General features: G+C 52.7%; 1 protein-coding gene across 2 annotated transcripts in view; it reads right to left on the bottom strand.

The window, feature by feature from the left end:
* Positions 1–1,914: 1,914 nt before the first annotated feature.
* TBXAS1 (thromboxane A synthase 1) overlaps positions 1,915–22,463 on the bottom strand; it is a 32,917-nt gene continuing 12,368 nt past the window's right edge. Inside the window, exons 7-14 of one of the 2 annotated variants that reach the window (XM_078859277.1) lie at positions 21,635–21,783; positions 20,808–20,938; positions 13,827–13,998; positions 12,171–12,373; positions 6,173–6,261; positions 5,130–5,267; positions 4,176–4,338; positions 1,915–2,177 (exon numbers count right to left, since the gene is read on the bottom strand). In XM_078859277.1, the coding sequence (XP_078715403.1) occupies positions 2,085–2,177; positions 4,176–4,338; positions 5,130–5,267; positions 6,173–6,261; positions 12,171–12,373; positions 13,827–13,998; positions 20,808–20,938; positions 21,635–21,783 (1,138 nt within the window). In that variant the 3' untranslated portion in view covers positions 1,915–2,084. The remainder of the gene's footprint in view (positions 2,178–4,175; positions 4,339–5,129; positions 5,268–6,172; positions 6,262–12,170; positions 12,374–13,826; positions 13,999–20,807; positions 20,939–21,634; positions 21,784–22,463) is intronic. The other variant, XM_078859278.1, reaches the window with a different exon arrangement.

A 22,463-nucleotide genomic window follows, 5' to 3' on the forward strand; every position in this document is an offset into this window, starting at 1 on the left:
TCGGCGCCCGCGGAGAAGGGAGTTTCACGACAACATCTATGTGCGCGGTAATCCACCAACTCTCGCTGCTGCAGCCTCCACAGCGCTGGGTGTTAAGGCAGCCGCGCGCAGCAGCAGCAGCGTAGCCACCACGACCAACAAGCCCCCGAGTGGCGGTTCAATGACCTCCACGTGTAGCCGAGGAAAGGAGTGTGAGCGGATCACCGGGGAAGCTTCGCAGGGCAGCGAGACCCACACGCGCGCGCTCCACAATTGATTTGACGGCCGTGACGACCACGTGCACACGTTTAAAGCGTTTAATTAGGCAAAGGCCGCGAGCGACAGTAATTGTGAAGAGTGAAGCAGCAACGTTTTAATGTTCAATACGTGATGCGAACGGGGAGGTTCGCTTTCAGCGGGCATGTATTACACAGGAGGCCGCTTGATTCTATTTTAATTCGCGGTATTCACTTCCTGTGGATTTTTTCCCCTGATATACAACACGATCGACGTATGTGGGGTATGCTCATATACTGCTAAGAGCACAGTACAAACAGTATTCACCACTTTAAAATCACCCATCAAAGGTAGATTGCTGATTACATCATTATTTTTACCCATCATTCCATTCTGATTTTTGTTTTACAAATTCCCCAAACCTTTCTTCAAAGATTACACTTATACGCAGAAGAATCACCAACATTTTTAAACAAAATACAATCTTCACACAGACACATACAATACAACCTTCACACCGACACATTCCACCACGGGTGTTGTTCCAATAACCATATAAATTCCCGATCAAACGTGTGATACCTACAACTAGTATAGGCAATCACCTTGGGGTCACGCGTCAGAGAGCATCCACGCACTCAAAAGAACAGCCACGAGATCGGGGGGGGGGGGGGGGATGAACCTCCCTTCCCCGCCGGTCATCCTCTCGCCGAGCCCCGCACGCGTCGAGGCCAACGATGGCGAGTCGCGGCGTCTGCCCCGCGACCCACGCTCTCCGTTCATTGGACATCGGCGGCGCTGCGGGGGATCGAGGAATGCGCGTCGCGTCGTCCGGACCGTTGCCACCGTTCATGCTCGGCGCGTTGCTGCCGGCTTCAGGGGCGATCTCAAAGGTCGCTTTGAGACGCTTCGCCAAGTTTAAGTTGTTGTTTTGCGTGGACCCCCGGACCGCGAACTTCAAAAATGCGTCCCGGACGCACGCTTGGGAGCACCTCGCTTCCGTTATTATTTCTCGGTGCTAATTCGCAAATGGCTAAACGCACGCCAAAGAGGCCACGGATTGATGGAACTCCATCAATTCCAGTGACGCTTTTACGACGCAACGCCGCTGGTGGTCATGAATCAGTAGAACGCGTGCCCTCTGAGACCTGACCCCGGCACCTGTGCGCGAGCGTGCGCCCCACGTGCCGTGCGTACGGCACGTGGGGCGCCTCGGGTTGGCTCCACGGCCGCCCGCCACAACCAGCCAAACGATCCAATGTGCGCGCTTTCGCGAGCGAAACGCTTTCCCCGTAACCGGCAGTGAGTGGCCTTGTGACAAATCTAGCGCGGGGCAGTTTTTTGGCGGCGCTCGATAATTGAGGGCGGCAGGAGCGTCGGAAAATTGTCCAATCACGCGGAGGAGGAAGAGGAGCGGCGAGCGGTTGGAGTGGTGGGGGGGGGGTAGAAGGGGGGGGCGCCGACGGTGCCGAGCGGCATCAGTCGACGCGTGCCGTGCGGCGCTGCGGCCGTCGCCATGGCAGCAAAAGCCAAAAACGGACACCGTCACCTCGGTCCCGCGAGGAACGATGCAGCCAACGACCCCGCCCCCGCACCACCCCCACACCCCCCCACACCCCCCCCACACCATCCCCCACACCACCCCGCACACCCCCCCCACACCACCCCCACACCACCCCAGACACCCCCCCACACCCCACACAGCATGACGTAAGACGTGACACAGAGGATCATGCACAGAACACACGACGGGTGACGCACAGAACACGACGGGTGACACACGAGACACCGAGGGTGACACGCTTGACACAAGAGGGTGTTTGCAGTCGTTCTTCACAGATGGACGCTGCCACGCGGCGCAGCACGCGTCAGTTCTTGCTGGGCTCGTCATTCGCCGAGATCCTCAGCATGATCGCGTCCTTGGGGCTCAGGGTGGTGAACGACTTGAGCTGCAGCGGGACCTGAGAACAGAGACGACGGTCACCCACGTCACCACGTGACCGAGACGCGCGTCATTTCTCGCGCGACCGCCATGCACACGCACAGCCCTTTGGTCAATCCACTGCTGGACGAGGACCCCCCCCCTTTCCTTGCTGTATCGGTCACGGAGGCTGTTTGACCATACATCACCGCCGCCGGTCAGTGCGGGTTTGTTCGAGACGCACACTGACAATCGGCGCGAACGCCCACGTGACGTAGGCCTGTCTCGACGTCGCCTGGATGTGCACGGCGGTGGACGTGCGGCTGATTTCACGAGTCATAGGAAACGTTCATTGGTGCATCGAACAAAACAGTTTGTGAGTACTCAGAACAAGATAAGAGAGCTTTAGTGAATAGTTTAAAGAAGTTAGCTGTTCATCGGCGCGGTGACGTGGGCCCAGCGGTAGCGGGTCCGCCGCTTGTTGCCGAGGTTCGTGGTAGGAATCCGGCAGGTCACCTTGGTTATCACTGCGAGCGTATTTACTGTGCAATACTCCGCGACACGTAGGGCCACTGTCTGCCGGCGTCACGGTATAAGTTTTGCCGAATTGTAAAAATGACACCGCACGAAATTGTGATGACGTATTGCAGCGTGGCTCCTATCGGCGAAACTCCTACAGGCCGTATCTGTGAATGACAGCACCTTCGTGAGAGCCTTGCACTGTAAGAGTGGCATGAATACCACATGTACTAAATTATTATTATTTACAACCAGGATACACCCCAATGTATGTTATACATATAGAATATATAATATACATATTGTGCAAATTACATTGGGGTGATTCTTCTACAACTCATCATTTATTACGAAAATGAACACAACTATCATCAGTATTGCCCCATATTAAAACAACACTTAGCCTACGTAGCCTAACAGAGCCAGCTTGTGAGAGGCCTTCATCCAGCAGTGGATTTACCGTGGTTGATGACAATGACGACGACGACTACGAAGCTGCGGCGTATACTTTGCTGGAAGGCAGCGAATTGTTTTTGTGTTCCCACGAGTGCTTTGTACAACATGGCAGTCACAATCTCAGAAACGTTATTTAAAACTAATAAAATAATCTCACGTTTGTCAAGCACTGTGCCTGCCGTAACATGTAGGCCACGGCGAGCATGAGTCACGCTACAAAGCTAAACCGAAAGCGATCATTCATTCATTCACTCGCTCACATTCAGTCCCCGTGAAGTACACGCCGCATCTCAACGATTCCACGTCCAAGGTGGAGGGAGAGGCCCAGGTGGCTCCTCAGGGGGTTCAAAGCTGCTGAGCCGGCTTTGCTAATAGAATCCTGAGCCCGACTCGAGGTTTTGGTCGCCCGAGACTAAGCTCGAGTCATCGAGTGAAGCCAATTGAGGACCTCAATGTGGCCACCAGTGAACGCACCGACAGAAACCCCGCACGTCATGTTAAAAAAAACACGTGGTTTGCCGTTTTACTCGGCCAAAAGGCCAACTCCGGAGATTTGGTGCAAAAGGTTTTTTAAGACATTCCCTAAAAACAAGATGAGAAAAGAATCGGCTTTAGCCCTTCCTGCAAGAATACAGGAGGTGTTAAGATGTTCAAACACCAAACAAACACCTATTGCGAGGCATGAAGTGTTCATTAACCACACATGCTCGTGGCAAAACATGAGAAAATAACACTAAAAACAACATATGCATTATCCTTTGTACAAATTGGCCTGCACCAGAGAGAGCCTCTTGTATTGCCTCGTCTCACCACCAGTGTTAGTAGACCAGGAAACAACGCCAATAGTCCATCAGCAACAAGACCATGCAAAAATAAATCAAAGCCTTAACAGCTCGGGTTGGGAGCTGTTACATCGATAGGACCTTTTTTGTTGTTGCACCCAGCAAGCTCATCCTGCGTTGTCGCTTGTTGCTCTTCCCCCGCACCGCCGATGAGCACGGTTGGCTACGTACGGTGCAAAAGAAGTTCAACGTACACACACATACACGGGGCGCGTCCGCACCTGCGTATCGGGCGTCATGTGGAAGGTGAACCTGTGCAGCAAGCGCACGAGCGCCACCTTCGTCTCCAGCAGCGCCAGGCGCATGCCGATGCAGTTACGTGGCCCTGCGCCAAACGGGAGGTACACGAACGGGTGGCGTGCCGCCTTCTCCTCCGCGGTGAACCTGCGTCGTGCACGCACACGCGAACACACACACGCGCGCACATGCACGCACACACGGGCGCACATTTAAAGAGAAAGATCCACAATGTAACCTTAACAGGCTGTTGGGGAAAGTGCTGTTAGCGAGAACCAATGAAGGCCGGCATGGCACACGGGTGGGTGGGTGGGGAGGCCTTCATCCAGCAGTGGATTGACCATGGCTGATGATGACGATGACCTATTTATTTGTTTCGTCTGTAACCGATAGAGCAGCGTGTTTCGTGAACGTGGCGCTTCGAGTGGCAGATTGGACTCGACTTTACTCGCTAAAACCTCGCCAGGGGCAGCTTTGCCCGGGCGGCTAGCCGCTAGCCTGGCATCGTGGCAGCTTTGACCTTTGCAAGCGACCTGGCCACAAAATTTATAGGGTCCAAATACTTAAAATGCGTGATGTTATATTCTTGGTTCTTTCGGTAAAGTCACGTAGAAGGGAAATAATAAAATAATATTTATATCAATTTTTATTGTTTTATATAAATATTATTTCATTATTTCCCTTCTACGAGACTTTACCGAAAGAACCAAGAATATGAATCCCTGCAGTCACGAAATCTTTAAATCAAGATTTAATGCGTGATGTTGTTTTTTAATGTGGTGGAAAAAACCGGAGGACCTGGAGAAAACCCCACACGACCACGGGAAGAAGACGCAAACTTCAAAAGTACAGCAGGCGTCATGGTCGGGATGGAACCCACGACCTTCCGCATATTAGGCGAGCTCGCTAACATCTCCGGGCAACCGTGGTTCACTCGCCTCTCGGGGATGAAGCGGTCAGGCTCGGGCCAGTACTGCGGGTCCCGGTGCAGCACGCCCACCGGCACCTCCACGTGCGTCTTGGCCGGGATTCGCACCCCCTTCACCACGCAGTCGCGCAGCGCCTCGCGTCCAAACCTGGCAACGAGCGAGCGCCAACCGCGGTTGGTTTTGCTTCTAAAGTTGTTCAATTGGGATTACGCACAGCAGCAATCATCCCCCCCCACCCCATCGGCTACTTACTGGCAGACTAATGACCGTTTGCAGGCCAGGTGCTGAGCACACCTTGTGTAGCACAGGGACAGCTGCCCGTTCAAATGTGTTGACACGAGATGTGATGCCAAGCCGCTCTGAGACGCCCCGGAGAAACGAATCGTTGTCGCGATTCAAGTTAAACGTGCAGCCCTGCAATGTCATGCTCGTGCCGCCGCTGGCAGAAGCAGCCTCCACGAGAGGGACCAAGCTGAGCCCAGGAACTGGGACACAATTTCATCGTGGGCGGCTGCAAGCTGGAGCCAAACCCAGAAGCTCAGCAGTGGTAGCTGCAGTGCTCCGAGCCCTGGACCACCTGGCTACCTCATCATAGAGAAATTCTGTGGCTGCGCGACAGTGGTGTTTTCTGTAAATCTCTTAAATGTTAACGCCTCATTGTGTCGTTTTGTTCGTAACGCATCCCAGAGGTTTTGAAATGCGACACATTGCTTTAATACGCGCCACTAATTCCAAGCCGTTATCGCAAACCAACGTGTTTTGGACATTGGGCTTCGAGACCAACGATGAAGATGACAATATCGATGACGGTGGCGATTCGGACAAGACTGAACGCCTGCCGTCGCTACGGTTTACGGCTGACAGAGGTCCTGAGCTTTCCAACCGGGGCAACTCTCTGTGATGAATCACCCACACCGTGCAATTACAATCACTGTCAAGGAGCGGGGCCTCTATGTAAATGAGGTCTATATGCGGTCTAATGAAGCTGCCCCAAGCGAAGACGTGACATGCGCCTTGTCGGAAGGATGGGTGAACGGACGGTGACTTCGTACCGCAGCCCTGGCGGGTAGAGACGCAGAGCTTCCGAGATGACCATGTCCAGGTACGTGAGCTGCTGGATGTTGTCGTAGTCGGGCTCTTTCTGACAAGACAAAGACAAAGATCCCCCGTATAGCCTTAACAGACTGTTGGGGAAAGGGCAGTATACGAGCGCCTATGAAGGCGGGCACGGCACACGAGAGGGTGAAGTGTGAGTGTCTAAGTGCAGGCACTTCCACCGAGCCTTCCACGTTCCGCCGCTGGCACGAGGGCCGCTCCAGCTGTGACCCCCGCGAGCGCCGTGGCTAAATCGAACGCGCGCCTTCAACAGTCCCCGACAGCGGCGTCACCACCGCCGTTGGCAAAATCGGAGAGAGCGACAAGGTGGGGGTTGATGGTGAAGAGGAGACGCACATGTGTAAAAAATGTTTGCACAAAAAGGACAATAAATACGAGACAAGAACTCGCGGAGAATAACAACAGATGCTGGTGACTGCGTAAGGCCGGCAGGTGGCGATGTCAGCTTGCTGCTCACACGTCTCTGTTGTGGGTATTGGGCCCAAAAGTGAACCGAGGAAGCAAGCATGCAACTTTTAGTGTCAGCACGTAAGGGTAGCAACTTCGTAAAACGAGACACTTCCTCGACACGTACAAATACATCGTCACCATCAGCCACTGCCTACACACTGCTGGATGAAGGCCTCCACGCGCCATCACCATCCCTCGCAGGGCAGTGCCGCTATGATCCGTCTCAACTCCCGCGCGTAAACAGATCTCATCGCTCCATCTCCACGCTTTCTCTCCTTTAGCTGCTATTCCGTTACCAGTCTCGTCCACCGGTCATCGTTCCGAATAGCGAGAAATGCGTCCTGGCTAAGCCCATTTACAAAAAAGTATACAACATAACAAAGAGAAAGATCCCCCATATAGCCTGAACAGACGGTTGGGGCAAGTGCTGTTAGCGAGCACCTATGAAGGCCAGCACGGCTCACGAGGGGGTGGGTGGCCAGCACCACGCCCGGTCGCCTTTGTCTCCCCAGTGTTGATATTTGATTCAAATTTTAAACGTACAAACATACAAATACTTGGTGCTGCTGCTGCTGCTGCTCCATTGGCAGTGGTGCACAAGTACAAATAACGACACATTTGTCAATAACATCATGGCCTTAAAAATAAAAAGTATAGAAATGGTAACAAATCTTCACAGCCCAGAGGCCAAGTGCAGTCCAACTGTGCTCTCGGTTTAATGTCACGGTACAATGAACGCCCATTGCTAACTTTGGCAGATGATTTAGTGCTCTGCAAAAGTCAGAGATTTTTATACTTTTGGTTTCATTGAACCAACCCCCAACCCCACAGCGGATCTACCCATAACGGGTTTGTCTGCTACTCAATAACTACTATGAGTGTACTTATTCATATTCCAATAAAAAAAACTGTTCATCAGGAAACATTTAAAAAATGTCTCATCAGGCCCCGTAAAGTCCAGTCCCCAACTCTTGCTGCGCTGTATCTGCTCGCCACGATCTATCACTGCTCTGATCGTGGCATTGTCTTTGTGCTGTCCGCCTTTTGGCGTCCTCTGGTCTGACACTGGTGATGAGACTGGGCCCTAAAGAAGGCTGTCTCTGGTGTAGGCCAATCAGAGGTTCAAAGACAATGCCACATATACTGTCAGAGTATGTTTGCTTGCATCTTCACCACTGGTACATGTGGCTAATGCGAACTTGATTCCTTGCAAAAATATTTCTATTTTGTGTTTGAACATCTTAACACCTCCTGTTTTTTGCCAGAAGGCGTAAACCTATTCTTATGTTTTTATACTCTTATTTTGCCCAAAAACCTCATCGTGTGTATTTTTCTGTTTAAGGCCACGGTGTTATAGACGAAGAGTGCTCACAGTTGCAGAGAGTGGCGAGGCATCACCGCGTGGCGAAGTAAGAGGACGTCAGAGAACCACATCCGAGTTCTCATCTCTCCACACCGTGGGATACTGCAATCCTCGCACTCCCTGCTACGAATGTTTCCCCGCGTGACAGACGGAGCATTGCGTCATCCTCAAAGCTGCAAATATGTGGAATTAAGCGAAAACGAAATATAGCATCATTGTTTTTTTACGTAGCCATTGGTGACCGGGCTGAGACGATCAACTCGCTACAATCCAGCACCTCTTCTTTTTCTAAACAGTGGGGGGGGGGGGGCGATTGCCTGGATTTTTTTTACAACTTTGGTGCGACCGGCTCAGCGCTCTGACCCAGTTCTCAGGCCCCCGACACAGCCGGCCGCGTCGTGTGCGGTCGCCTCCACTGCTAGCCTGTTGCAGAGATTCCATCGCGGGCATAGCGAGACGCCGACCCGGATTTCTCACGGGGTTTGGGCGCGAGGGCACAACAATGCGAGGGTGCGCCCGGGGTCTGGTGGCGGTGTCCCGCGAGGGAGTCTGACACCCCCCACCCGAGCACGCCCCCCCCGCCCTTGCCCTCTCCCCTCTCTCTTTGTTCCCCCGCGTGCCTTCACTGCACCCCGCCATCTGTCTCGCCGGCCCTCGCACAAGGATGACCAAACGCGCGATCGCCACGCAGCAGCCACCGAGACGCCGTTTCATCCGAGTTGCCGCTAAGAGCCGCAGTCGCGGCAGACGAAGTCTCGCCACGGCTAACGCATCGGAGACTTTACCGAAAGAACCAAGAATATGAATCCCTGCAGTCACGAAAGCTTTAAATCGAAAGTTAGCGGCTACTTAATTTTTTTTGCGCGAGCAAGGTGACAGCCTCCCATCTGGCACGTTGCCGTGCACCCGCAAACGCCCCACAAAGCAGCTGGTAAAATACAGCCGGCGTTGATTTTTTTGTCGGCAAACAAAAGAGGTACAAATTGGCGGCGCGTTAATAGCGATAGCCGACGTGGCGGAGGGGCGACGTGGCGGGCCCCAGCTCGCTACCAACGCCGGGCACGGCGGCTAGCGGCGCCTTCGTCTTCCACGTGGAAGAGCTCCGCGAGCGACGGCAGCTCCGCTCAAACGGCGCGGCCAGAGGAGGCGACGCTGTTTACGAATTCATTCGCTCGTTTTGTCTTTTTGTTATCGTAATACGCAACGCATCCCCCCCACTCCCCTTGACTCAAAACATAAACACACACACATCACACACACGTCTAAATCCACGTTAATTTTCGTCTGAGCCCCGAGGACACAATGACCGGGAGATTTTAATTAGGACAGGAGGCGCGGAGTGCAGCCGCCGTCAGACGGAGGCATTAAAATGCTAATGAGCAGCTGTGGACAGGGGGAGACGCGGGGGCAGCTGCTCCTCGGCAGGAGGCGTCGCGGCCCAACGCAGCCGCCCAACCCGTCGCCGACACCGCAACCGCCACGGCCGCCACGGCCGCCGATCTCTAGCGCCGGCCCGCTCACACACACGCGCGCACGCACTGGCAGCCGGCATTATTGGACGGCGTGCCGGTTGCCCCTTCTCAGCACCCTGGCACCGAAATAAAACGCCGGGACTAATTTTAAGCGGTGCTTTTATCGTTGCCCGCGACACGCGGACGCACGCGTTGCCCGCGACACGCGGACGCACGCGTGCGAGCGACTGTTCGCGTGCGAGCGCTCGCGTGCGGCGGTCGCCTGCGGCAGGGGATTTTTGGCCGTCGTCATCCGAGGACGTCGATCTCGGCATCGCAATGGACCCGCGGCGCTATTGGCAGCACGGCTTCAGGGCCACGGGCAGGGCTTACGGCCCGGTCTGCCTCCGCTCGGGTGCTCGGACGAAGGCGATTCCCTGTGGTTTGCGAGATGAGCGGCGATGACAGTTTTGGCGACGGCAGTGGCGAGGGTAAGCTGTGTTATTGTTGGATCGGCGTCGCATGAGAAGATCACTTGGGAGGACACCCGTGTTATTAATCTGCCATTCACCTTGGTTTATTGACCGGTAAGTCCACTCTTGATATTGCCTACAAAAAACTAAAGTCAAATTGATTCACCTGCTGGCTGAGCAATGAGGCAGCAGTGATCTCCTGTATATAACCCTGAGCCTGTGGTGGGAAATCCACATTCCTCTGGTAGGGGCAAGTCTATCCAGAGTCAACCCCCAGGGATGATGGGCAACCTTCGGATAGGTAGCCGCTCACATTTCTCCCGCTAAGCACCAGACCCGGTCAAAGAGCCTGCCTCAATATCCACACCAAATACAAAGATCCCCCGTACAGCCTCAACAGACTGTCGGAGCAAGTGCCGTAAATGAGCACCTATGAGGGGGTTGGGGCCAACTATCCGCCCGGCCGCCTTTGTCTCCCCAGTTGGGATGTTCACCACACACCGCACCGGGTACTCTTTGAGGCTCTCTCCCCCCACTGCCTCAAGCCTCCTCTGCCCCAATTCAAGTTTTCAGTAATTCTATTTTGTACATTTTTGTTGCTGTAGCAACCGGCGTAGTAACCAGGTCCCCATCGGAAACGAGCGGGTATTGCCCAATCGGGGTTGGGGGGGGGTATCACCAGTGCCACAATAAAACCTCACCCCACGTTGCGACGGAGGCATTCGCTGAGCCGCGCCGGCGGTGTCGGCTACGGCGCCGCTGCCCCGACTCCACGTCGCTCTCCAACGGCGGCCTCAGCCGGGCCACGCGGTGTCCGGTTACCCGTGTGTCTGCGCGCTGACGCCCCCCCCCCCCGGCACACATAATGCGGACGCACAAAGCGATGAAGGGGGACAGCGACGGGGGGCGGGGGGGGAGGCCGAGACGCCGGCGCAGGGCACGGCTCCGCGTCCGCCACTCGAGGGACCGCACCTGCGCCGGACAACAATGGGAGCCGTCATCGTCCCGGCGAAACTCGAGAGCGAGGAGGAGTGAGCGAGGAGGAGTCCACTTTTCCACATACCCCCTGTACCTCACCCCCCTCTTTACCCCCCCTCTACCTCCCCCCACCTCAGCCCTCGAGCCATCCTCCCGACCGCTGCCGTCACTCGCCAGGGCGGGAGGAGTCGCCCCGCGGCTTTGTCTCTCGCGCCAGCTCGCGTTACCCAAATCCCTGGTGTCATCGGCTGTTGTGGCCGAGAGCGATGAGAAAACGCCGTTTGGGAGTCGTAGGAGGAAAAACAAAAAAGTCACAAAAGAATCAAGCGGGGCGGGTGATTAGGTTCCAAAGACAGCCATTGAGCAGGTGGCTCTCACGGGCTTTGCGGGAGATAACGTGGGGTGGGTGGGGTGGGTGGGGTGCGTGGGGTGGGTGGGGTGGGTGGGGTGGGTGGGGTGGGTGGGGTGCGATTAGGGAAGAGCGTCCGCGGAGTGTCCGGCGGCACGGCGATGCAGGTGTGCGTACGTGCGTGGACTGCGGCGCCTACGGTTTGCCACGTGTCCCGGTTTTTTCCCAGCACCGTCCCCTTATCGGGGCAGCGGGACAATAAAGGCCCTGGTCTTTGTCAGTCGCGTCGTAATCATACACCGCTCGAGACGGTGCTTTTACGCGTAACCCTCCGTGTTACACGGCGCTCGGGGAAGTAAAACGCACCCCAAACCTGGGCCCGGTGTGTCAATATAGTTACATACAGATCTGGTCACACACAAAGACAAAGACCCCTCGTACAGCCTCAACAGACTGTTGGGGCAAGTGATGTTAGCGAGCACCTATAAAGGCCTGTAACGGCACACGAGGGAATGAGTGGCCAGCACCACGCCCGGCCGCCTTTGTCTTCCTCGCGCCAATGTTTTTACGCATCGCACCAGGTTTTCGATTGAAGCTGAGTCGACCTTAGGGGAGGCCCAGGACCGGTTCAGATAATCGTCACGGATGTTGGCCGTGTGTGGGAATCGAACTCGGGTCCGCCGGGTTCATAGCGCAGCGCGCTAACCGCTGCACACAGAGCGTCTTACAATCCGGAGAATGCGGAAGTTGTCTGCCTCTCCCACCGTTTTCTCCCCACGATTCCGTCCCCGCGGTGTTTGTGCCACGGGGGGTGTGGCGCACGACCCCAAGTGGGCACTGCGCTGCGTGCCAGTATACGTGCCGGCGTACATGCTGCTTGTAGAAGCCCATGATCTCCTCGCGCAGGCGCGTCTGGCAGACGGGGTTCGTGGCGAGCAGGTACGAGACGAAGCCAAGCGTGTTGGACGTCGTCTCGTAACCGGCCACGAAGAACAGGAAGGCCTGGCCCAGGATGTGGTCGTCCGTCAGGGTGTGCTTGTGGATGCGCCTCCCGATGGGGCCTCCTTCTGCTGCTGCCGAGGAGGGAAGACACGTTAGACACGCGGCACGAAACGTCCGACGTTTCGCCGTCACACACGCCGGGTGCTTCTTCAGGAACTGAAGGATTCCTGAGGAGCAAAACGTCGGACATCGTGCCGCCGGACAATATGCGGCACGACCCGGAAAAACCTGTCGGAGAGCCGTAGAGAGCTGCCGATAAACGTGCACGCACGCACGCACACCTCTCATCCCATGGGAGCCACAGTTTACCGCTCGCTCGTAGGCCGCTCTCTAAATTTATCCTCGGGAAAGGAAAAAACAACTATTCTTGTGAAGCCACACACCTGCGTGTTTCCCAGCAGCCGAGGTGCGCACGTACAGGTGTCGGATGGATTCAGCTGCATTCTGGGTAAGGGGCCATCAAGGGAATTGGTTGTTTTTGCTGAGCAACTAATTAGCGAGGCGTTTCCCTTGACTTGTCAACCTGTACAGACAAAAACTATCCCTCCCCTGTCCCTGCTCACTGCTGCGATGCTCACGTGCCCCGTCCTTGCACAGCAGCGTGCTTTGTGGGTGTATTTAGACAGCACGTAAATCCACGTCACATCGCTGTATCGTAACAACGTTCTGTATACGTACGGCACTTTAGTCAATCCACTACCGTGTGTGGGGCTTCTCCACACCGTGCGGTCATTGGGGTTATATTTGACCATACTTCACCACGCTGGTCAGTGCGGGTTGGTGAAGGTGAGGCAGACAGATGTTGAAACATGGCACGGTACAACAATGGATTTTGCTGTACTGTCCCGTGCCGTAGCATAGTGCAGGACACGTAGGAAATTAAAAACTCTCCCACGTGTACGAGTGTGGTCACCCAGAACAGAATCATGGAACAAATAACGACCCAGTGGCCGATTCACAAACAGGAAGGAGGCATCGTCATCATCATCATCACATCAGCGATGCACCACTCCGCTACTCCCGACGCAATGATTTGGCTCAACCACCTCAACGTGAATTTATAAGAATAGGTTTTCCCCCTTTTTTCTGGCAAAACTGAAACCTTTTTTTACAAGGAATCATGTCTGCATTAACCACGATACTTGTGGTCACGCGTCCTCTGGTCTAGCACCGTTTGAGACGAGGCTCAAAAGAAAGCTGCCTCTGGTGTGGACCAATCAGTTTCAAGGACAATGCATATATTATCAGTGTGTTTTTTGTTTGCATTCTGACCACAAGTATTCTAGTTAATGCAGACATGATTCCTTGTAAAAAGGTTTAAGTTTTGTTGCCAGAAAAATGGGGAAAATCCGAATCGTATATTTTGGTACTGGCAAGGGAGGTCTCATGATGTGAATTTACAGTCGCTGCTTTACATCACCATCAGCCATACGAAAGAAGAATAATGGCAAAAACCACTTTAGGTGAGGAACATCTTTGCCCATATCCCTCTCATTTTCACTGAACACCGACGGCCTCACGCACCCCGAGCGCTGGAGTCGCCCCCTGCTCCTCCTTCTCCATCGGCCACGCTCCGGGCGGCCGCGTCTACGTAGCTCGCCTTGGAGCCCTCCGCGTCTCCTCCGTCGCCGCCACCCTGGCCCTCGGGCGCCACCTCTCGTGCATCGAGCATCAGCTGCAGGAAGTCGCGCCGCCTCTGCGCGCCCACACGGAGAGCCTCTCGTCGTTATCTCGAACACCCCTTGGGTTTGGCGCCTCCACACGCACCGCCGCACGCGAGGGTGAAGTATAAATTACGCCTCACGATGATGATGATGGTGAAATCAAGGAAGCGGGTATCAAGTCACAGCCGGGTGGTTCAGCGGTAATAAAAATGAAAACAAAAACATCAGGCAATCTGTAGTATGCACAACAATGGAAACGAAGTTAAACATCAACTTTTTTTTTGTTACGGGGGAGCAGGGTTGCTCAGAGGTCAGAGCGCTGAGCCGGCAACGCTGAGGTCACAGGTTTGAAGATAGGCTCCAGTCGCCCAACCGGGTTCTCAAAAGCAGCGGAATTGATTGATGTGGCCTGGTTGCCAATAACCGCAAATAATAACTAAATAAATCACTTTATTTCCCTTAACTTGGTCCAATTCCGCCTGTAAGCATGACAAAATATGGGTTTGACTGCCATGCAATTAATCATTACTTGGAGCAGGAAGGGTGGGAAAGCATGCCCTGCGATGTAAGATGCAAAATAATCATAACCAGCGCGGTCCACAACCGTACAGGCTCGGGAACAAAACAACGTCTGGGGAAAAAAACCCGAGCCAGTTGGTCTCGTCGCGAACAGCGTTTAAAACTAAACTATTTTTATTTTACCAGGTAAGGCCCACTGAGCTATATCACTCTTTATCAGAAGCGACCTGGTCATCACAAATGATAGCTCAACAAAGTCTGCGGGTTTGCCGTCCCCGTTTTCACGGGTCGTCAACGTCGCGCGGTGCAAACTCGTCCCAAGTGGGCGCGATGAGACGCGGCGCGGCCACCAGGGCCCGGCCAGCGGCCGGCTTCTCCGTGGGGCTGCGTGCGTGCCCTGGCCTCGTTTTGAGCGGCTCCACAAGCCGCAAAACCAGCAGCCACACAAAGACAGGCAGTCCGGCACAAAATAGCCGAGTCCTATTTCACAAAAGTCCTAGAAGGCTCGGACGCTACGTTTTTTCACCCCGGCACTGATTCATTCCCCAAATGCTGGAACCCGTGTAAACATGCGCAGCCCGTGCGAGTAATTTATTTTACTTCAGGAATGTGCGAGTTTGTGCCAGCGGTCGCCCGCGTGGTCAGCCTCTCCCACCAGCCCCAGCCAGGCAGCGGACAGCCAGCCCAGCGTTACAAAATCCCATACAAATGAAAATTAAATTGTTGCCTTTTTTCGGTAAACAAAGGGGGCATTATCATCACTATGCCGACCGCCGCGTCCCCACCCCCAGACGGCGACGCGGGCTGACATATGGCCGGGCGCCTCTCACAAGCGAGCGTGTGTGCGGGCCGCTCGCTCGCTCACTCAAGAGTGTTTGCGCGCGTCCATCCGTCCGTGTGTGCACGTGTGGACGCGGGGACAAGCGAGCCCCTCTCCTCTCCATGTCCCCACACACCACCACCCCCACCACCCCCACACACTCCGACCTCCCTACTGCTCCACTTCACACACAAAAGCGTCGGTTTGTTTTCAGAGCTGCCGAGGCCCCCGCGAATGAAAGCTCCGTGGCGTAAATGTGAGCGGCGTGAGACAGTTCGGGTCAGGCTCCGACGCACGGACACAAAGACAAAGATCCCCCGTGTAGCCTACACACGCTGGCGGGGAAAGTGCCGTGAGCGAGCGCCTGTGAAGACGCACGCAGGCACGCACGTGGCTACGCCGACCACCCACGTGTCGTCAAAACAACGCCGGCTTGCGGGACGTACGGCCATCGGTCACGAAACATTCCTTGTTTCATCGATGGTCCCTTCGCATGTTGCTACGTTTTTTGGGATCCGTCAGTCGTACAAGTGTGATTGGCGAGCCTCTTCCTAAATATGCTTCAGCCATTTAATACGACCATCATCATCATCATCAGCAACTGTCAATCCACTGGTGGATGAAGGCCTCCCCAATCCGTCGCCATCTCTCACAATACTGCAATATAAAGAGTCAAGCCAATATCATATTTTACAATAAATATAAGGCTTCATACAGTTTGTAAAAAACATACCTGGCTTGCTTTGTTGTATATATATAATCCGTATTTGATGCGTGGAAACAGCTGGACCCTGCTAGATATGTATGTATGTTGAACTTCTTTCGTACCGTACATAGCAAACCGTGTTAATTGGAGGTGTGTACTTAGTGAGGCTTTCCTTGACAAACTGTATTATTTTAAAGCATCTCAACGGGTATCTAGATTCCGTTGAAACAAATTACCGTTGTGGAAGTATACTCTCCTGCAATTTGTGATAAGAAAACATTGATATTTAAAACATTTGTATGGATCGTGGCAGGCGGATGCGAGAAGGTCAATGTGCGCCCAGATCATCCCTCCTGCTGCTTATCTAAAATCAGAGACTCTGTGAGACAGACAGGCGGGCAGACAGGCTCCACAACGAGCCCGCCAAGGTCACATCATGACACTCACCACGTCCACACACCACACAGACACACACACTGACCACGTCCACACACCGCACAGACACACAGACACACACACACTCACCACGTCCACACACCGCACAGACACACAGACACACACACACTCACCACCTCCACACACCACACAGACACACACACACTGGCCGCGTCCACACACCACACAGACACACACACTGACCACGTCCACACTCCACACACCACACACACACACTCACACCACGCCCACACTCCACACATCACTCAGCCATCCACACTCACCACGTCCACACTGCACACACACGCATGCAATCACACAACACCACACAGACGGACACATGCAGACCATGTCTCAACACTAAACACACGCACACTCCCACAAAACCACGCAGACACACACACCACATCCAAACTCCAAACACCTAAATCCATACAACCACAAACGCACACGGACACGTGCGCACACATGCGCATGCTCCCAAGCCATGCCACCCCAATGTGTGTAACCAACACAAAGGTTACTGTAACTGATAAGTAACTAATGTGCTGAAAAATGTAACCGAGAGCCACTGACCCAAGGTCAAGCAGATTAAAGGTGAACAACCCCCTCAGCGCTGGGTGGCTCTGAGTTGTGGGCCCCCTGAAGGGGCCCTGAAAGAGCTCGACCCCTAGGCGGGGGTCCTCTGGGGTCCTCATGAGATCACGCTCTGTCTGTCCTTCCCAGTGCCGCTACTCACTGAAGTCTGCTGAGAAAAGGCGACAGGTGGCTTCAAGGCACTGATGAACACAACAAGAGGAGGCTCTCTGATCAACAGAGAAAAGCCAACAGTCATTTCCTGCTCAGTTGAGTACTGCAAAGGGTTCTCATCTCCCATCTACATTTGCCATGAGCCAGTCGTGGGAATTCCACATCCCCCCACGCTGGGGTGAATCTATTCTTAAAACAACACACGGTTGAATTCCCCATAAAGTGCTACTCATTATGTCGAACCCAGAGATATGATGGGCTGAGTTAACACCCCAACCAGGATTTTAACCGCTGAGCCACATTGCCAGAATGTCGATTAGACACGACAGAAACTTGCAGGTATAACACTGCAAAAAGAATAATTTGCAATGCAATGTTGCATATTTATTCGAAATTTGCTCCGTCGCAGAACCACGAGAGATGACGACCACTTGGGCAGCCCTTCGTCCGGCAATAGACTGAATATGGCCGACGATGACGACAGCGATAATTGTAATTTACTTATTCTTAGGTTTTTTCGGTAAAGTCACGTAGGTAAAACATTTAAAAAGTAAAATAAAATAAAATTCACGACGTTTCGGAGGCAATACAAGCTTCCGTCTTCAGGTGGGACCGTCACAGCCACAACAGCTGTATCAAGTAAATGAGAGATTGCAGGAGCTACCACTCCGTTTATATAATGGTTGGAGAAGGTGGTGGGGCAAGGGCCGCATACTTTTTATTAATATGGTAAGGTGAGGCTTGAGAGGGTGAGCCTTTGTTATGGAGAGGTACGGTTTGTGAATCAACCTGTGACAAACCGTACCTCTCCATAACAAAGGCTCACCCTCTTAAGCCTCACCTTACCATATTATATAAACGGAGTGGTAGCTCCTGCAATTTCTCATTTACTTGATACAGCTGTCGTGGCTGTGACGGTCCCACCTGAAGACGGAAGCTTGTGTTGCCTCCGAAACGTCGTGAATTTTATTTTATTTTACTTTTTTAATGTTTTACCTACGTGACTTTACCAAAAAAACCTAAGAATATGAATCCTTGCAGTCACGAAAGCTTCAAATCTAGATGTAATTTACTTATCCAGAAAATCCTCACTGAGTCTCACAAACTGTTTTCTTTAGGGTACTGCATTGGGATGTGTAGCCAATTCCTTATTTTAAGAGAGAACCCGCATGTACAAGGAGGTAAGAAATGCCTGTAAAGATCCATTTGCTGTACTCCCATCTCCTTGCCCAGTGAGTTTTGGATTCTCGCAAACCTGTGTGAGCCACCAATCATTGCCTCGAGAAAAAAGTAAATTACAGGTGTGCACTACCATGCCCGGCTATAGTTTTTTCATCTGATAAAAAGTGGCTTTGTACTTAATTTGGCCTTTTCTGGCACTGAGAACAAAGATTGGGCACTCAATCACCTGCACAACAAAGGGCAAGGTCTTGTGATTGTTGTAGGAAAGTTCCTTAAAGGACAATGAAGCCCTCTGCTGTCACTTGTGGGTCATTCACCAACTGACAATTAATCTCTGCTTTCATACTTAGTTATGAGAAAGGAAAAAGTTTCACTTTGTGCCTCGGAGCTGATATCACAACAATGATCTAAGTAACTTGCAGCACCTTGTGAATACACTGCTCGACGATGGCCTGCCCATGCCATGTCAATCATGGGGGCTGTTTGACCATACTTCACCACGCTGGTAAGTGCAGGTTGTAAAGTGGTAGCTCAGGACCGATGCGTATATCACTCGCCAATGATGTTGGCCATTGTTCCAATCAACGTTATCATTATTATAATATAATTTGAAGAAAAACTAAACATCATATCAACAATGAAACACGTCTGTGTGTGCACCACACAATAAAAAATACGACCTTGCAAAATCTGGCACAGCTGAGCTACAGACTCAGCGAGTGATGCAAAAAACAGGTCGTGTGCTGTTGCAAAAGTTCATGTGGGGTTGCGTAAGTTTCACTTCTAGCGAAGAACAAAATAAACGCTCTCTCTTTCGTTAGTGGGAATTACAAATAAAAAATAAATCATAAAAAACATAATAAACCCATGAGGACGCCGTGTTTCCTTGGAGCGTTGGGGCTGTGCCATTGTGGTTGATTTATATTTCTGACGCATTTGAAATAGGAAAAAAATTATTTAACTCGTTAAATTCTGGTTGTCTCGCGAAAAACAAATCCGTGCGGTTTTCGTTCTGCGTGGATAAGCATGTGGCGACAGAGTACAGAAAGACCCCAGTTCACAACGTAAAACCTCGCGAAGAAACCCACCCCTTGCTGACGGGCAGCCGTCAATAAATGCGCTCGTAACTTCTCCACAAATGACACCCGCATCAGATTTTCGGCTTCGGAAAACCGTAGAGAGTAACTCCGAACGTGTGCACGTGTGCGAGCGGGCACAGCTGGCGCCGCACATTAAATTAGGCAGCGTGGCACATGGTGTTGACTGCTCTGCGGTGCGTTTTACGTAACGCAATTACTTATTTCGCACGAGCTTGAAAAACACGTCAGGCCATAAGCCGGAGCAATGACGAACTCGCAGCGCGTTTTCTACCGCCGGTTATAAATGGCAGCGGGGTGCGTCGGTGGGAATCGCTGCCCTTTGAAGTGCATTCCCTAGGAGCACCCTACAGCGGCAGACGGGAGGGGTTTCGCGCATGCACAGCCACCTTTAAACTCTCTCCTCAAACCCCCCAGAGGGAAAAGGTGAATGAGCCACCTGTACGCATGCCCCTCTCACGGGTTTGCGAGCGAGAGCGTGCACTCGTTGTTGCCGAGCGTCGGTGTGCGCACCACAAACTGCCTTCCACCCAGGCGACCTGTGTTCAATTCCTGACCGTCAGCAACAGAAGCCAATGATATCTCACGCTTAGTTTACCCCAGATCAACTCAGAATTAAAATTAGTAAACGATTGGGAATTGCCAGGTGTATGACTGGTCACACTATTCTGTCTGCTTTTTGAGCTTTAATCGTTGCTCGCTAACAGCACTTTCCCCACGAGACTCCTGTGGGCTTATATTTAACCAGATAAGTCCCACAGAGACTGAAGATTATATATATTTCCCTGTACTTGAGATGGTCCTGTAATTTGGATGTTTGGCCAATCCCATTAACGGGTATTTGTCTCTGTTTGGCAGGAGGTACCGGAGTAGCGGAAGAAACCCCACCCACATATTCGAGAGGATAACACTCAAAGCTCCACACAGACAGATTCAGGAATCCATAGTTGTACTTCCATCCCACAGCCACTTTGCAGCCAACCCTACCCGACTTGGTAATCCCAGAGGCATTCTCTCAAACCGAGTACCAACTCGGCTCAACTGAAGAAGTTGTATTTGAAATTGCCGCCTGCACTGTACCCCACTCTCAAGGCGAACTCGGAAGAGAAAAGAACACCAAAAAAAGGGAAGCAATCTCAAAAATGCAAGTCTGTTGATCTCTTTTGCTCTAATGACTAAAACAGACACCAGCCCTGCCACCCCCAAACTGCCATTTCTCACCAGCCCGCCACTTACCCATTCCCACCCCCACAGCTACCAATCACCGACACACCCGACCCACTGCTCACACCGGATCCCCCTACGCCAACCCAGGGAGATCCGCATCATCACCTGCTCCGGGGGCTGCGCCTGTCGCATTTTGATGATGTCTTGGATGATGCGCTTGAAGAATCGGTTGAGCCGTTTTTGACGTTCGTTGGGCAGCAGGCGCATCAGTGGAATAAACACCGACGGGAAGGCGACTGTATGCACACAATTAACGCACGCGCGCACACGCGCGCAAAGACAAAGACACAGGGAGCGTGGGTGAATGGCCTTCGGGCGCACGAGAGCTCGCGAGAAGGCAAACACGAGCAGCGACGCGCGCTCGCCGCACTCGTTACCGACCGTCCGCGGCCACTGCCACGGCCACCATGGAGCAGGGATGTCCACGGCATGGGTCAAAATGTCCCGACCCAAAGTGTGATTAAAGAAGCCATTAGGTTTATAGCTGGGACGATACGTCAACTCGATCAATAAATCAACGATTTTTTTTAGCAAATATTTTTTTTGTGAATTACTTGGGCCCATTTAAATGTGGTGGCCATCCTCACATACTGCCTCCCAAAGGCAGGAAACTCCCTGCAATGATGTCATGGGAATGCAAGGGCATCATCGCCTTGGCCGAAAAGGCTTAGAGATTTAACACTTTGGTTTTTATCGTGAGATTACTGGCAATGACCCTTTGATCAATTTGGTCAGTTATCAAAAGGTTGAGTCCCTTGCTAAATTTGTATTCATATCGGATATCCTTTACCAGATGCTAAGGCAACCACCCGCCACAAACAGATAGGCAAAGCTTCCACATGAACGCTTTCGACCTTAGTCGGATGGCGTTTACAAAAAAATCAACGCGCTCGGGCCACAACGGCCGCAGTGCTCGCATCACCACGACGCACGGATGAGGAACATGGCGAAGCGGAAGAAGGTGAAGTTGAAGAAGAGGTGGGCATGGCGCACGAAGGGGTCATCGGGGTTCCTCTGCGAGTCCACCTGCATGCCGAACGCTACGCTTGCGATTACGTCCATGCTGTAGCAGCCGAAGCACCTGTGAGATGGGATGGGGGGGGGGGCAGCGGCACATCCCAGGCACACGCGCATGCACAAACACGTGCGCACGCACAAACACGCGCGCACACAAACACACACGCACACACTCCATGTCATTTACCGGTGTTGCCGCCGTCCCATTACCTCTCCAACGCACTGCGTCACTCTAGTTGTGGCCACGTGTGAAGAACAAAACCACGGCACTCAAGAGGAAAGGTCATCCACTTTCATGAAACCTATTCCACTGTTGAGAAATTCTCCCGGGCAGCGACCGGACACACGACTGGCCGAGATTGAATTATGTCCGATACATTTCTGCGTATTTTTGCCAAGGTTATTTACGTGTCAAAACTTGTATTTGTGGAACCTGCAAACTGCTGTGCGTGTGCCCTAGCTCAATCTCAAAGTTTGCAAGATCACTCATTTATTTAAGGCCTCGTCTATCAGAAAGAATTTGTACCTGACATAGCTTAATCAGAAAGAATGGGGTTTTAATTCATGCACATAGTACAACAAAATCATTTATCAAACACATCTCTAGTCAAAAACAATGGATTAAAAAATCACACACAGGTAAGCTCCCCCCAACCCAGCCCTCCCCTCCCCGAAAAAAACTTCTCAAATATTTCATCAACTTGTCTTCCTTCACCACACAAAGCGGTAGGAAATTCAATCTGC

This window comes from Lampetra fluviatilis, chromosome 8 (assembly GCF_964198595.1).
Source record: "Lampetra fluviatilis chromosome 8, kcLamFluv1.1, whole genome shotgun sequence".
NCBI classification, from domain to species: domain Eukaryota; kingdom Metazoa; phylum Chordata; class Hyperoartia; order Petromyzontiformes; family Petromyzontidae; genus Lampetra; species Lampetra fluviatilis.